Source organism: Sturnus vulgaris, chromosome 1 (assembly GCF_052056855.1).
Source record: "Sturnus vulgaris isolate bStuVul1 chromosome 1, bStuVul1.hap1, whole genome shotgun sequence".
NCBI classification, from domain to species: Eukaryota; Metazoa; Chordata; class Aves; order Passeriformes; family Sturnidae; genus Sturnus; species Sturnus vulgaris.
In genome coordinates this window covers 31,826,027-31,843,110 of record NC_142243.1, presented here as the reverse complement: position 1 = coordinate 31,843,110, position 17,084 = coordinate 31,826,027, and the positions used below count along the sequence as shown (strand labels likewise).

General features: G+C 41.4%; 2 protein-coding genes across 2 annotated transcripts in view; one reads left to right on the top strand and one right to left on the bottom strand.

Moving 5' to 3' along the window:
* The window catches only part of IGF2BP3 (insulin like growth factor 2 mRNA binding protein 3), a 111,238-nt gene extending 102,979 nt beyond the window's left edge, over window positions 1–8,259 (top strand). Inside the window, exons 12-15 of the mRNA XM_014894347.2 lie at window positions 487–561; window positions 3,345–3,476; window positions 4,588–4,701; window positions 5,626–8,259. Of these exons, the coding sequence (XP_014749833.1) occupies window positions 487–561; window positions 3,345–3,476; window positions 4,588–4,701; window positions 5,626–5,727 (423 nt within the window). The 3' untranslated portion in view covers window positions 5,728–8,259. The remainder of the gene's footprint in view (window positions 1–486; window positions 562–3,344; window positions 3,477–4,587; window positions 4,702–5,625) is intronic.
* Window positions 8,260–10,809: 2,550 nt separating this feature from the next.
* MALSU1 (mitochondrial assembly of ribosomal large subunit 1) lies at window positions 10,810–17,047 on the bottom strand. Its single transcript, XM_014894349.2, has 4 exons — window positions 16,855–17,047; window positions 15,146–15,324; window positions 12,812–12,893; window positions 10,810–11,621 (listed from the first exon to the last, which is right to left on the bottom strand). The coding sequence occupies exons 1-4, from the start codon at window positions 17,030–17,032 to the stop codon at window positions 11,443–11,445; spliced, it is 618 nt and encodes a 205-aa protein (XP_014749835.1). The 5' UTR covers window positions 17,033–17,047; the 3' UTR covers window positions 10,810–11,442.
* Between the last annotated feature and the right edge of the window lie 37 nt (window positions 17,048–17,084).

Here is a 17,084-nt window from a genome sequence, read left to right as displayed (position 1 = left end):
CCAGTATAGAGGAATGTTTTGGATCTGATTAGTTACAACAGTAAAGTGATCTTCTGTTCTCAGGGGAATGGATGCAAGCTTTTGCTAATGAGCAAAACTTGTTAGAAAGACTATTCATGCTAGTGGGTAGGGATGAGAATCTCAGTTTATTAACCAGAGTTGTCTTTTTGAAGGCTACATGTCTTACATCACTCATAGCCACATGAAAATGCCGTGTGGGATTCTGCCATGTGTGGATGAGTAGCTGTGTCTTTAATTTTCAGAAGTAAATTTGCTCATCGTGGTTTAGCCAGTTTCTCCATATTTCATTACAGCTAATTAATGCACTTTAAAGAGAACAAACCCGTCATGACTGAAGTGTGATGCTGCTGCTGTAGCGAATAATTTTTCACTCCTGAACAGAATGTGAGACTGAAATGGGGAGGAGGTGGCTTTAAACTATTCCTTCAAAAGACAGCTACCAATAGCTATGTTTATCCATTCCAGATTGCCCCTGCTGAAGGACCAGATGCCAAGCTGAGAATGGTTATCATCACTGGACCTCCAGAAGCTCAGTTCAAGGTACAACATAAAAAAAGTATCAGTATATAGAGGCCTTTGGATCCTAAGGGACAATATTGAAAACAAAACTCTTGGTTCCAGGCACGCTTTATTCAGAATTTTAGTAAACACTTGGGTTTTGCTTTCCTTTTGCTGAAAGGTGTCTCATAGGAATATGAGTAATACAGTACTATTAGACATTCTGGTCACCTGAAAACTCGTGGGTATTTAATTTATGCAGGAATCAAGCCTAGGATTAAAATATGGCCATATTACATTACTAAACGTCTCTTCTATCTACAAGCACCTTTGAGTTGAGTCTTTTAATCTGTCTTGGTATGTGCAACAGTTTTGTGTGCTTAATTGGAAAAACAAAGCTGACAAGACAAAATTGAGTCTTCTTAGGTTGCTCTTTTGTGCCAAATGGAAAATCCTTTTTGGGTTGCTCTACAGACAAATGCAAGATTTCTAATTGTATTTCCACTACAACTACAAGAAGATATTCAACCTGATTATCCCATTTATGTTCAAATTATGTTCCAGACTGGCCTTCTGCCTTAAATGTCAAGGTATAAATCTAGTTACTCCAAAAGGAGTTGACTGTGCTAGGAGTGATGCAGGCAGCTTAGTGCAGCAGCCTGGCATCATCACAGATGTGGCCTGGAGCATGTAGAAAGTCACTTGAGAGTTTGTATCCTGGCATTGTTTTCTTGCCTGTTCTCATTTTTGACTTTGTATTTTTGCTTCAGGGCATCTTGCAAGGAGGAGGTGCACAAACTTCAGGCATATCAGTTTCATTAATGCCTTTAGGATTTTTGGAAAATTATCAGGGCCAGTATTTTGCAGTGGTAATAACAAACTTAGATGCGTTTGAGATTGTTGCTCAGTTACCACATGCATTTGAGATGCCATTGAAGGCAAAGCATGACTAGGAAGCTCTGTCTCCTTGATATTTTCTGTGTGCATGTGGGCCAGCCACATGAGATGTTTCACCTATTGGGTACTCTTATGGTCTGGGCACAAGGTCAGATACTGGCTACTCCTTCTTTTCATCAGATATCAGTGGACTTACCCTCAAGGAATAGCATGCCAAAGGAAATTTGGGCATCACTTATCCCGACTAACGCAAGGAGGAAAGTGTCCCTTTTCTGCACCTCATAAATAGCTTAAAAACAGATCAATCAGTCACTACTTTACACTTGAGCTCTGCTTGCAAAGGTGCATCAGTGCAGTAGTACAGTCAATGCTCCTGGTGTATGCTGGTCTTATAAAGGAAAGGGATTACCCCTTGGGGCTTTATTCAGCTCCAGACCTTGTAGTCTTTTAGCTGCTCTGAGCAATGCCCTCTTGACTGGGATGGGCAGAGGCAGAGATCAGTCCTTCCTTTTATCCCTACTGTTAACCTGAAGCTAGCCTTACAGCCAGGTGCACGCTTCATTAGTGCTCTCCTTAAACTCTGATCAAAAGGGTCTCCTCTCTTGGGACAGTGGTTGTTGGGGCACCAAGAATGTAAAATGATGCTCAAGGATTTGAAGAGGGAACATCTGCTACTCAGATGAGTAATGAGCTCTTGGAGAGGCAGTGTTATCCCAGAGCCTGTGACTTCAGCATCCTTTCCTTACTCCATTGTGCTCTGTTGTCTGTCCCCAGTGGGTGCAGAATCCCTTTCTTCCTCAGCTGCTGCAGCCTGAGGATGTTGCAGTGTGCCGGGCTAGTTGTTAGCAAGGCAATGGGAAGGGAGCATGCCACTGTTCAGAGCCTCTGCTGCACTGCTCCCTGGAGTTCAGGCATCCCTGTGACACCACTATTCATGCATGGCTGTGTTGGCTTGGATCTGGGAAGTGAAGTGGACTCTAGTGTAGACAACACATTTCAGCCACCATTTTACTGTGCAAGGGCTTGCAGCCCAGTTAGGTTGTTTCCTTTCCTAAAGACCATTTCAAGAACTGAAAGACTGGAGATGTTGGAAGTCCATCTGCAATCTTGTTTTAAAGAAGTCCACACCCCATCTTGCTTTATAATTCAGCAGTAATGTGTGTTCTTTTGAAGCATCTAGGAGCCACAGAGTAGATTTGGTTACCATTTCTCACAAATTCACTGATAAACAGCTGTGAATAAGGAAATAAATGTGTTTAAAAATCAACAAGCTTACAACCTTATTCCCAGTGGACATTCTTCTTGCTATCTGGCACTTGTGTGTTTCCCAGAAAAAGGAACTGCGTGCTGGTTGGAATAATACTGTTCCCATGGTACTACTTAGATCTGGGCAGTTTGATTCTTTACTTTGGAAATTTGAGCAAGTGCAAATTTATTTATTTTTAAATAATATGTTGTAATGGATTGCAAAAGCAAGCTCTTTGTTCCAATTTGAGTCTTTATCTCATGACTTGTTGGGGGGTGTTGTGGCTTTTTTAGTTTAGCATCCTTAAAAGAATGGTTTTCTGAATTAATTAGTTGCATTTTGTGCTTCTGGATGTAATAAAAAGCTTCTGCCTGACAGTTCTTCTCTCCACCAGTCTTTACCCCTACAGAAATGCGATAGTTTATTTTAAAAGCAGTATTTCTATTGAAAAACAGAATAATGATGATTTCTGTTAAATTGCTGTATTCCCTGGTTTGTCAAGCAATCTTTAAAGTTGGACACTGGTACTTCCTAGTTTGGTACAAAGACTTTTTTAGAAAAATAGTGTATTTATCAGGGAAAACACTTAGTCAGTGTACTAATAATTCTCCTTTCTGTGGAATTTCTTGGTGTTAACTAGATTTTTAAGAAGAGCATTCTCTAACTGAAAGGAATTTTGCAGGCTCAAGGGAGAATCTATGGAAAACTCAAAGAAGAAAATTTCTTTGGCCCTAAAGAAGAAGTGAAACTTGAGGCTCATATAAAAGTGCCATCCTACGCTGCTGGTAGAGTTATTGGTAAAGGAGGCAAAACAGTAAGTAGCTGAAATAAAACCCTCAGTGTTGCTCAGTTATGTTTCATATTCAGTGTGTATATATGCACAAAGCTTAAACTTTTAGCTAAGCTAATTCTTTGATGTTACATTAAAGCAGGAGCTATTTTCTTAGCTGTACTTGTTATGTTGTCCTTTCCTCTGCTGTGGAGTTGAAGCCAATCTTAGAATGATTTATTTCATTTGTAAATAAGTGGTAGGAATTTAAGACATGTTCAGACCTCACTATTACCAAAAAAAGTGTACCTATCTTTGTTTCAGTTACATTGATGGCATTTCTTAGGCTCAGTTTGTTGTATAAAATAACATCACTGAGATTTTTCAGTCTTCAAAAGGTGCTAGTGCTCTGCTGGTGCTCAGGTATTTTGATATGGTGTTAAGTGAGAACTAGATGATATTGGCAAAGACATGGTCCAGTCTTGGGTGTCCATCCTGAGTGCAACAGGGTCCTTAGGTCAAGTGTCAGGAGGCAATGTGGCCCCTACCATTACTTGCAGTGGTAAGAGGTTTAAGGACAAACATGTCTGAGAAGCTATTAATCTAAAACTTTAATTACACAATGATAAGCATTTCTAAAAAAAATTCGTTTTAATGAGACAAAGACTCTAACTTTACCTCTACTTAACACTAAGGAAGCCTGATAAGTTGCTGAAAATAATTTGAACAAACAGAACGTCTCAATTGTTCAGTCTGAAGTTCTCCATCTCATGTAGGTTTTTGAAGGAAAAGCGTATAAATATTCTGGCATTTTTCTTCCCTATATTATATGATTATTCTGACCTTACACTTTTATACTCAACTGTGGCATCTATTTGCTTTTTTTAAATGATGTATTTAACACCTTCTGTGTGTTGTATTTGGTCTTTAAAACACTTCTGCAAACTCAGAGGACTTGGTGCTAATTTATGTTAAGAGACACAAGAGGCTCATCTCGCAGAGCGCACACTGCTGCATAAAGATGCTTTCTGTTAGTGAGGGGTTTTAAAAAATGTAGCTTAGAGGATGATGTTTCAATAGTTGGCATCTTTGAGGCTTGGTGGTTGTATAACATTCATTAGTTTAAAGTTTTCTGACTTCTACTATCTGTTTATAGGTAAATGAGCTTCAAAACTTGACAAGTGCAGAAGTTGTAGTCCCTCGTGACCAGACACCTGATGAAAATGATCAGGTGGTTGTGAAAATAACTGGTCATTTCTATGCATGCCAGGTAGGAGGACTGCAATGATTTTCTGTATTGCCTTGATGTTTCCATGGTCTTTCTTTTACAGCCATGTGCAGGAGCCAAGGGATGGAAGACTTGCCCAAGATACAGAAAGCATTGCTTGCTAGGCTCCTCTGTTTGTGTTGCTGCACTAAACTTTCCTCATGCCTGTGAGAGAGATTTATAACAATACTGCATGTTTACATATGTAAAACAGTCTCCTTAAATTCTTCTGTCAATTTATGCAGGCTCTGGCACTGCTAAAGCTTTGCTAAAAGCAAGAGAAAACTCAAGTTGTGATTAGGCTGAAATTCAGAAGGAACAGAGACACAAGCCATAGTATCTGGAAAGAATACACCCAGATATGTAATTCACCCACATTGCCCAATCTGTTGATTTAATACCATAAAGAAAAGGATGGCAAGATTCCTTCCTTCACTTAACTCAGACTCATTCCTTTTGATACTTTGCTGCAGGTGACTTGTAGTTCAGAAAGGAGATGGGGTGCTGGGGAGTTCTGTAAGTCTGACCTTCTGGTTACCCTAGTGTATAGAAAATTGGTACCCTCATTATTAAAACAGTGGTTCTTATAAAACATTAGTATTTCCAGAGGAGTAAAATGAAGGCTGTAGCTTCAATAATCTCAACACTGCTAGTCATCTCCCTATTCTCATGCTTTCCACATTACAGGTAAGAAAACTGACCATGCAAGTAGTTATGGTAGGTGGAAAAGAGAAGAAAAATTAAGATTTAGGTTGTACATTGTGATTAATCTCAAGTGTATTTTAATTAACAAGTAATCTTGTTAGTACAAGAAATTTAGTCATTGCAGATTTTCTCAATCCCAGTAAAATCTTTTGCTGGTTGTAAACAGCAGTCACTGCAACATGGCATCATGATGGGTTGTTTCTTCTTCTTTGTGTCCTTCAGCTTGCTCAGAGAAAAATTCAGGAAATACTGGCTCAGGTAAGAAGGCAGCAGCAACAGCAAAAAACATTGCAAAGCGGACAGCCTCAGCCAAGACGAAAATAAAGGTTTAGGAAATGGCCCATCAGAGACAGATGCCAGACCAAAGACAGACTGTGTGACAGAGAGACAGGTGGTGAGCACCTGTTGAAGTTTTATGCAGAAGATCCACCAAGCCAATCACCTGTTCGAGGACCAGGCAACCGTTGAACGCTGTCTCTGAGAATGTATTCTTTAGGCTCTCTCAAACTTTTGAAACCCAGCTTTAAAAATAAGGACCCCTTCACTTCCCTTTTGTTCTATTCTCACAATTTAACATAAACTCGTTAGTCTTTTTTATTGTTCTTATTATTCCCCAACAACTTTAGAACTTGGTTTAATGAAGCTTTCTCTTCTGAGTTCACTGGTTAAAAAAAAAAAAGAAAAGAAAAAACCAACAAAAAAAAAGAAAAGGCATTGCTCTTATAGGTCCAGTTGTAAAAGAATAAACACACTTGGAGGGTGGGATTGTGGGTGGGCTAGGGTTAGAGCAAGGGTATTGACAAGAGTTTAAGTGTTAGTCCCAATGTTGAAACAAGTGGCATTTTTTAAAAAGAATTTGGTTGCATTTTTACATAACACTGCCATGAATAACCTAAGGGAAGTGTTGAATGGTGTTGGCCAGGGCATAAAAAGATAAATATGCATTTTACTAAACTACCTCAGGCATTTAGTACCTCAATGAGAAATTGTTCCTTTTTTGCTTTTTTTTTTTGGTATTTTGTATACTTTATAAAGCTAATAGTTCTTGAGCATTTTATTTTTTTAAAAAAAATTAAAATTTGATCAGCCACCAGCCAGGAGTACTACAGACTTATCGGGGAAAAATATAGTAGAGCACTTCTAGCTGCTGGCTGATGGGAGTAAGGTGGGTAAAAAAAACACAGCCTCAGATTTCCTGAGGGCTTCAACACCATCATTTGTTTAAAAAAAATTCAATGAATGTTCAAAAGATAGTGAATGATGCCAACATTCTGATAGCAGCAATGCCGTTTAGTTTTCTTTTAAGATGGGATGAAAAAGTTTGTGACGGTACTTTTTTGGGAACAGGACAAGGAAGTGATGGCAAGAGGCTGGGGTTGGGGGAAAAATTTAGAAGGCTGCAAGAGGCTGAATTTTTTTTTTGTGCTACTTGATTGAATGCATGAACCCTTTGTGCCTTTGACCATCACTACCTAATAATGCTACATTTAACCATTTGCAGCCCATTTGGACTTTGCCATTTTGTTCAAAGAGCAAGCTTCATCTTCAGTTTGATAGAACACTTGATCTGCTGGAGCATTTTTGAGGCCAGGAAGGGTCTCTGCTGTCTGCAGATCACATCATACTGCTTTCAGTTACCACGATGGGGGAAGGTCAAACAGTGTTTGATCACATTGAAAGATAATGAAAGGCTAAGTTTACATATCCAGCCGCTGTTATGGGCCACACTAAGCCACTTTGAAGGTTTTGAAAATGATTACAAGAAAAAAACAAACAAAACAACAACCTCTCTAGCCTGGCTTATAATAGATGCAGCAGGATTTATGCACGTTCTGCAACCAACCATTAGAGGAGAACAAAAAAAAAATGTCAAAAGGCAGGGATAACAGGAAAGTTACCAAATTTTTTAATTTCCAAATGTAATTTGAATGATGATTGTGGTAATAGTGACACATTCAAGTTTCTACAATAAACTTCAGTCTACCTCAGTTTAAGAAAAAAAAAAATGTGGCAACACATGGTGCATAAAGACTGCTGTGTGTGTGTGTGCGCGTGCGCGCCTGTGTGTGTGTGGTCGACAGAGCCATGCTATTACCTCTGAACCTTTTTTTGTGATGTTTTTTGTGCATGAGATGATCAGAATCACCATGCTGCACTGATTTGAGGGGCACAGCGAGCAAAAACATTTGTTTCATCATTTTGTTATCTACCTCTTAGGTTCATGTTGAAATAGAGGCATTACTACATAGACTAGATAATTTTCCCAAAGATCATTGTTGTACAGGTTAGATAATTTTGAAAATGGTCTGAAGTGTTTTTCCTGCATCTCTTCTTTACTAATTGGTTTAAAAACCACAAACTTATGTTGTAGTTTTAGCAAAGAAAAATGAGTTTCTTTTCCTTTTTTGACAGTGACCTTCATCTAGCCTTTAGGATAATTTTTTTTTTCTTACAATGAATTTAAAATTACTGAAGTATGGAAAGTACATAGCATTTTAATTTTTGTTGAGGCTTAAGTCAGTCGGACGTTCCTTTCTTAACATTTGAGGAGGATTTGACTTCATTTTTTTCCATTAAAAATTACTTTACAGATAGGTGCTGCATTTACATCTGCTGATTTAAATACTGTCATCTCTCTTAAATTTCTAGACTTAATATGGTATCTCATGTTTTTCTTTTCAATTGAGACTTGGTAATTTGGAGTATTTGGGAATAGCTAGAAAGTAAATACTGTAAATGATTTCAATATCCAGAAAGTATGGATCATTTTTCATCTGTAATGTGCCCCCCAATGCAGCTCTACTTGCCAGATGCCTCTGAATGGAATAAAGAGTTTAACTCCTATCATCAGATAAAGTTGTGTGGTGTTTTTTTAAATTAATGAGGCATAGGGACAGACTGTCCCAAGTATTTGCAGTGCTTTGATCAAGTTGGTTTTCTGTCTGTAATAACTGGATAAGGATGAGCAGTAACCTACAGCTATTCCATAGCTGCCAGGATAGCCAGCTTACAGTGTTTGCACTTCCCAAAACAAGCAGTGACTTCTGTGGCTTGTACCTCCCATCTAACAATGCCATATTGTCTGTAGGACAACCTGTGGTTCATGGTTTGCCTTGCACCAGTCACTTAGGCTCATTTGCTGTGGAAGCAATGCAGACTTGATAGTCCTGTCAGGGCAAACATGAAGGAAATCAGAAATGCAGTGAGGTTTTTTTTTGGGGGGGTGGGGGTGGGCAGGAGAGGGGAGGCAGTTTTTTACCCCGTCTTTACTGTGATGGTCTTGGAGGGATGAAGCTTTGTCATCAATGTGGCTCTAGAAGCTTGGACAGGCAAAAACACTGGCAAACAAATATGCTGGCAACCTCTCACCCCAACCATGACCACCCAAACGCACCACTTGCCACTGAGGTGGTATCAACTCTCCATTTAGGTCCTTGTTAACATTATTTGGAGTAGAAATGAGACCAGATGTTTACCTGAATGCTTACACATGAGAGGGAGGAGTTGAGGAATGAAGGAGCATCATGAATTACACAATTTTGGATCTTTTCAAAGAGACCTGGGAAACCCAACTTGTTTTCCAAACTTGTACACCTTCCTACCTCACACCTCATTTCCTGGGACCAACCAGCAGAAAGAGGGAATTGAGGAAACTATGTCTGTAGAAGGCACTGCATAGAGTATTGCATTTCACAGGGCATCCCTAAGCTCATTTCTCCATGTCAGTATCGAGCTTTCTTCTCAGAACCAGCACCTTGTCATTTGAGCAACATAAAAAGTCAAGCCTTGCTCTGTACTGCTGCTGCATTTGTGACAGCTCAACCCCTGACTGTTTTAAGCATTTGCTTAATCATGACATTTTTATTTGCTTCTAACCTTCCAGAGCTTTTATTCTTAAGCTGCACTTCCCAAGGCATGCGCTCTTTTATCGGTTTCCATTAAATGGAGCACGTGTGCTGTGCAAGACAGCCTGGGCCTTATATGGTGCTAGGGTGTAGGGTTCTTAAACAAACAAAAACTGTTGAGAAAGCACTCAAGCTGGGCTCCAACAGAGATGTTAGCTCAACTGACAGACACAAACACTGCTTGAAAATGAAGTTACTCAGATGCAGTGCAGGAAATCAGAGAAATGATGACAAAAGCTTCACTTAGGTTTCTCCTGTTCATCTCATCAAGGGATCCTTCACTGTTGTTTCCCCTATTATTTTCATTATTTTGTCTTGTCTTACAGACTAGTAACCCATTTACCTATATGAGTCCTAGCCTGTTCACAGAGGTGTTCCTTCTCATACTGCTCTTTTCTGGGTACTCCTTTTGTTACTGCTCTTTCAGACAGGATACTGTATGTGGTTCTGGTTACTGAATGTGGGTTCATATAATGGTGTAATGTTTGCTGAACCTACCTCTACACATCATATATTACTTATCCACAGCACAAGTAAAAGGCAAATGTTCCAGGGAATGAGTCAAACTTACTCCTACACATCCCTCCTAGGAGGAAACGCCAGATTTAGAACCCATCAGGCTGTAAGTCAGCCAAGGTTATCTTTCTCCCATGTGATTACTTTCAAGAAGTATCATGGAACACTTTGAAAACATTCCTCTGCACTTGTATTTCCCAACGAAATACTTGTTTTGTGGGCAAAGATGTTTTATCTGCATGGTTTACACTTTAAAAATACCCTTTACTTAATTGCAGAACTATCTGCTGCCTCGTATCAATGTGCAGGTGAACTTGGAGGCAGTCATTCATTAAAAAACAGAGGTTAGACACAGCAAGAAAATGTAGAGGGAGAAGTGGGTTTTGGTTTGTTTGGATTTTTTTAAACAAACATACTTTCTCCTGAACAACACAGGTACAGGCACAAAAGCCAGGCTCACTTTGAGCATTACAAACAGAAGCTGCTGTGCAGGGCAGAGATGCAGACAGGGTTTGCAGTAACTTGTGGGGCTATGGGGAAAAAAAGGTGATTACCCTCAAGATGTCCTGTTTCTCCTTTCTGATACATGGCAGAGCAAACTTCTCCAGGAGGAAGAGATCCTAACCAAGGGATGAAATTCCTGTCCTGTAGTACAGAAAAGCTTCTTGTCTTGCACAGACAAGTTGGTTACCACCTTAAAGTTCTTTAACTGGTTATCAGACCATGCACCAGTCATGCTAAGAACACACTGAACAGTGACTTCTGAAAGTGCTTAACAGTCCATTAGCAGCAAGTAATGCTCAGTGGCCAAGGGCTTCCTATAGAACTTTTTTCCCACTTCAAGAAGTTGAAGGTTTTCACTGCCATAGTGTGGCGTCTCAGCATCCCTTTTCAGAAAATAGGTGAGAGAAAAACTAGGAGAGGAGTCAGCTGCACATGCAGGATGAGCTGAATCCTACCACATGAAAACAAGTAATTGAAGCACTTCAGTTTGGTTCTTTTTTATTATTATTATTATTGAAACCAGTTTTGCCTTGGCTGGAAAACCGATTTCCTGTTCTGATAACTCAAAGCACATTTATTTGTCACTGTTGGTCTTGGCTTTTATGTTCTCAGTAACACCAGTCTGTTTTCTGTCCCCCGCTTCAGACCATGACTGGCTTTATTGTGACCAGAAGCAAACAGCTTAACATAAGAAGCGTCATCTCAACTGTACTATTTCACAGTTTTCCCTTGCAGCACTCCAGTCTGTTTTGCACTGCCACTACAGGATGTCTTTCAAAGATATTAGAGAAACAATTACTCTGGAGGCTGAGCAAAAGTTCCAGCTAAGCAGCTGTCTTTGCCCCGCTCTTCTCACCGCAAACTCCACTAAGATAGTGGCTCCCCTGGGAAGCTCTGATAGGATTCCTTCTTTGACATTTCATGGTTGGACTCTTATCTTAAGGGTTTTTTCCAATCTTAATGATTCTATGATTTTGCTCACTTTAGCTTGTTCAGAACTCTACCTAGGCACATCCAATAAAAACAGTTTTGTACTGATCAACTGTACTGACTACTCGGTTCTCAAAGCTGTATGACTCAGGCACATTGATTATCTTTCCATGCAGTAGCTGCTTTAAGTTCTTGTCTCAAGATGATCACTGCTGTTAGGAGTCAGTCCAAGTATAAAGTCTTTTGGCAGGGACTGTGGAGTCATCTGTGCTAACTGGTCATCGTAGGGACCAAGAGTCCACAGCTTCTCCAATTCATAAACTTCTCGTGTCTCTGGCAGCATGAAATGCACCACTATGTTACCTGCACAGAACAGAAATTCACAATGAATTAATGGGAACAGTAAAGCACTACTGCACCTTCAGCTGAGCAGAGTTCAAGTCTCCCACCCCCTTTCTGGCTAGATACAACATGGCAGCTGATAAAGGTCCCTTCCTAAGCTGCTGCTTCCAGTTCTCAAGCAGTGCTAAGAATTGGTCAGTCCTTCAAAAAACTCCAAGACTACAGTAATAAGATATGAAACATAATACTTTAAAATAATTTAGACACTATCACAAGACTGCAAACCAAAGAAATTATGACTTCTATGGGACAGATGAAACACAAAAGGAATTTTACTTGAAAGAGTCCCCCAAGGTGACAGATGGATTTTCAGCTTTCTTGTACTGTCAACATTCTGCTAAAGCCAAGTAGTTTTTCCTAGGCATGTTGCTCACACTTCTCAGGTAGTTTTTACAATGAAATAGGTTCAAACTTTGATGTAGTAAGTTTTTCTGGTTTCATTAATTCTGTGCCAACAACAGCAGAGAATGTTAATTCCAATGTTTGTCTAAAGCACTTTTCTGCAGTTATGCCCTTAAATTCCAATTGACTTTCAGTTATTACCATCAATAATTATTATAGTTAGGTAACCGAGGCTTAACATCAGTGGCTGCAGTGCTCCTTACTCATCTGTAAGTGAAGTTTTCATCTTTTAGGTCAAAACACCAAGCCAGGGGTTGAGATTCTTAAAGTAGCAGTGAAGGAGAACTTTCTGAATGCAGTCATTTATATTTGTGTAGAGTTCCGCACTTGTAGAATAAAGAACTAAACGCAATTTCTTAGGACTGAGGTTTTACCCCATGTGATGGTATGATCCGGACAGTGAAAAAGTCTGTTCAATAGTTCATTAGCAGGGCAGTGTACAATGAGCCTCCATTTACCCAAACATGGATTACAGAAACCTGAGGAAACTGACTGAAGCAGATTTTTTTCCCCACTATTGTTACCTTCAGTTTATTAGGACCTGTTTTAGCCACTGAAGAGTAGTTACTGTTTTTTCTCAGAGCCAAAGGTATTTAATGGAAAATCATTATCTCAATGAGTTCAAGCAACAATTGGAATTCCCAAACAGCAGAGTACTGTGAACTTTCCACAGTAACCAGGGCTCATGGTGAGCTCTGTCAACAGAGCTCATGCAGAACTTTGTTTTTCTCAGATTCACAAATATTTACCAAAATCAATGCACAGCCAGTCATCTGTCTCTTTTCCTTCAATCTGAGTATTAGGACCACGTTCTTCTTTGAGATGCTTGTACTGAGAAAAAAAAGGAATGGCAGAAAACTAAGTCTTTTGCATTTATTTAAAAAGCACTCAAGCACCCAGACTTCCACCTGGGAGAGGGGAGGGGGCAGCACAAAGCAGGACTGCACAAAGTCAGTCAGGGAGATTGGGTAGTTCCCCATGCAGCACATGGTGGCTTTTGTAGAGGCCAGCTTGAGAGGCTCAGCTCTCCCCAGCCAGTACATAAAGAATCCAAGAACCCACCAGAGCTGGAGAAATTTGACAGCTCAAGGCTGAAGTATGGTCACTTTCAGATCTGGCCATAACCTACTTGTTCCTCTACAAGGAGTATCAATAGAAATGGCTCCAACAGTCCATTCTGCCATGGAAGACAGAACACCAAATAACATGTACCAGCATGGCTGGCTGGCAAATGAGTTCCACTTCACTGGGAATGCAATTATCACAAAATGCAGCTGCTCATGGTAGTTCTACACAATGTTAATTGCTGGGTAATGATGCTAGTCTGCAAATCAGCATGGAAAACTTTCAAGATATTAACTCAAAACCAGTTCTACCTTCCTTTCTTTAAGATGGCTTGTAAGAGATCTTCAAAAGATTCCAACAGTCTGCTCAAAATGCTAAAAAGCACTGTGTGAACTGACACTATCATCAAGCTGCAAAGGCTGATCCCTGCTACAAGTTTCCAAGCCTTGTCTTTAGAGGCTTTATAAGGTGAACAGATTACAATGCAGCCAAGTGGTAGCTTCTTCCTCTAACATGAAACCAGATTGGGATGTGGCCTTTGCCGTTCACAAACTCCTGGAAGCAGAACAAGAAGATCTGGTGCTACACCTGAGCACCTCTTTGTTTTACTGTGAGTAAATCTAAGTGTTTAGGAATGGTACTAAAGTTTGCCAGCTGCCTGGAAGCACTCTGGAGCACCTGCACTGCTTCACATTTTAAGCTTCAGCCACTTTTTACCTAGAAAAACTTCCAATGTGAGATGAACTAAGACACCCCCAAGTACTTGTCCAGGCTTCCCAGTTTCTCAGAATGCCCAGGAGGACACCATGTCTCCCAGGAGGCCCTGCCCTTGCAAACTTGCTGCTTTTACAGCCACCAGACGGTGCAGCCATGAAGCCCAGCCATGTTTTTGCAGGATAGGTTGTAGTCACTGATCTCTCTTGGTCTGGGGGAAACGAAAAATTATCAAGACTAGCAAGTAATACAAGAAATAGAGTATATAACAAGCACTTTGATTTAGCATACTCAAATCACATTAATGCAACTTCCAGCTTAAGGCAAAATTTTGATTTGTGAAGATGCACCAGTTCCTGCAGACTACACAAGAAACTCTCCTAACCTGCTCAGAAAGGCCCTGAAAAGCGAAACCATCTCTCCTGCTCTCCCTTCCCCCCATGAGTCTCACAGCCAAAACCAATGGGACTGGAAGGAAGAAAGCAAAACCAAGAGTGAAAGGAAAAACAGGGTCAGGAAGCGAAGGAAAGTCGGTGGTGAGAAGGCAAACTCCAGGCTGAGTACAGACAGCTGACTGAAATGGGGGCTGGTCATATTCCTCATACTGTGCTTTTTAACAGTTGCACAGCTCTTCTCAGGCAAGAAAGTTTCTCCCTCCCTGAGTTTGGTCCTCATCTCTAAGTTCTACCCATAATTTTATTCTGACATCCATCTCTGTATTGAAAAGTCCTCTTTCTTCCAAAGCCAAACAGCAGAGGATTCCTGTGCAAGGATGGCTGCTGCTGCTTCTCCTCTCCTGCAGTACATGCACAGCACACTGATGATTACCAATTTGCTTAAAGCTTATGAGGGGATCCTGTGCCTCTTAAGAGGCCAACTTTTTTTCCAGCCTTACAATATACCTGAGAAAGTGGAAATTTTAAGGATCAGAGTTTGAGAAAAGTCAGATAAAGCTATTTTGAATGACTGGGAATAGCAATGGTGCTTGCTGGACAAAAATAAAGGCAGACACAGGTCATCATCACCATCTCACATCATTCATATTCTGGTCACACAGCTGTGATGTCCTCAGTGCTCTACATACAGAGAGATCTGTTTCTAAAACATACTACCTATGTTTGTATAGTACCACTAAAGGGAAAAACCCACAGTTACTTCCTAGATGTATTCAGGATTAAATGACATAATGTCATCAGTTTCATCTTACCTGGTACACCCCTACACATGCAATCATGGGGAAATTCCTTTCACAACATTTAAAACCATTTCCCAAAACTCAGAGAGAGCAGCAAGAACTGTCTTACCATTTTCAGCATGTAATTTGCCATTGCATGAAGATGCCGTGTTGAAAATCCGCTCACAATTATAAAATAATCACAGTATTTTATTTCTGGAGATAGCTGGATGACACAGATGTCTTTAGCATTTTCTTGCCTCAGCAGTGCTACAACCAAGTCAATGTTGAACTTCGGAAGAACAGTATCTGGAGCACATTGAAAAAATCGTACAGTGACAAATTTTCATTTTAATAGCAAAAATTAACCATTTAGAGCCATAAAATAACAATTAACTGAATTATAGCCCAAGCTAGTCACTCACTGTGGAGTTTAGTTTGATACTGACAATGCAATGTGAATTGCATATTTTTCAAAATCATTTTTATAGCCACCAAAGCTGAGAAATAAGCGATCTTCCAGTAAACACTATCACTAGACATAACAGTTACCTAATGAAACTTTGTTTTTTGCTAACTTACTTATTTCTTGTTGTTGCCATTTAAAAGTCAATAATATCATCACACTTGTCAATGTAGATAAATTAAAGTAGTCAAACAGACAAAACTGAAAATATTTCAGAACAGTGCTCTTCAACAGTCTGTGATAATACGTTGTGATGAAACTGTTCTAGAATCTTAAGTAGAAGAAATGAATATTTTGAAAACGGAGCTGACGTGATGCAGAGTGAAGATATTTTTTTTATTTGTAGGCTGAGTAAAGTGACTTTTTTTTCCTTTTTCCCTATCCTGACCTGGTGCAGAGCATTATGATACTGCAGACAAAGCTTTAGTCCTTCAACAGTTTAAGGAAGCCAGCTAATAAAACAGTAAATCAGTGAAACTATGTTCTGTTCACACCATAAAATCAGTTTATTTCTAATTTGCCCTAATTACGTAGATACAACTTGTATGCACACTTTAGGCATAACTCGAATCTGTCAGCAATGCAAGTCTGCCACTATAAAATGAACGTTAGTGCAGACTGAGCACCAGCACAAAGCCAAGCTTTATATTTCCCAATATAAAGAAAAAGCCGAACAAAGGAACAATAGCTACAATTATACGCATGAATGGGGATATGAAATTGGATCAGATCTCTGTAAATATAAGGCTTTCAGCTGGGGCACTCATTCAACTTTTTGCTGTGGTCACACATCTTGAAAATTAGCAGTGGCCACAGCCCCTCCAGACACAGCGCTTACAGCAGTCAAACATGTGCCTGGTAGCCACATAAGAAGCCTCCAGAGCCCGCCTGGAGAACGCATAGCCTAAACATGGCCCGGCACTGATCGTCACGGTCAGACCCAGGCTGGAGGAGCTTTGCTGAGCTGCCACAGCCACAAACCAGCCCTGAGCACACAAGGCTGGTGCCTGCAAGGAGCCCTGGTGCTTCCGAGGCTGTTACACAAGGTAACACCGGCTGCGAGCGCAGGGCACAGCAATGCACCCTCCGGCCCGGCAGCAGCTCCCTCACACGCGGCTCTACACTCGGGCTCCCTCCGCACCGCCCCGACTCCTCACTTCCCAGCGCCGCTGCCGAGGCCGTGCCGGCCTAGCGCTGGTGCCGTGACCCCGAGATGAGGCCGATCCCACCGCACTGGGCACGGCGAGGATCCCGCGCAGCTGCAGCCGCGATTCCACGCGTGCCGGGCCGCCCTCTCCTTCCTGGCGAGGCGTCACACTCCGCTCAGGGTCCCGCTGGGCACCCCTGCAGCGCGGCCCCGGCCTGGGCCCTACCTGCCGGCTGGCACCGCTCCGCCGCCCCCAGCGCCTCGGGCCCGGCTCCGCCTCCCGCCGCCGCGCAGCCCCGACCCGGCGGGGCCCGGAGTGGCGGCGGCTCCGCCCGCGGGGCGCCCCCGGCCGCGGCTCCGATCGGCCGCAGGAGCCGCCGCGCCCCCGCCAGCGCCCGCCACATGCCGGCCCGCGCACCGCCCCTCCCGGCATGGCGCTCCGCCATTGGCCGGCGG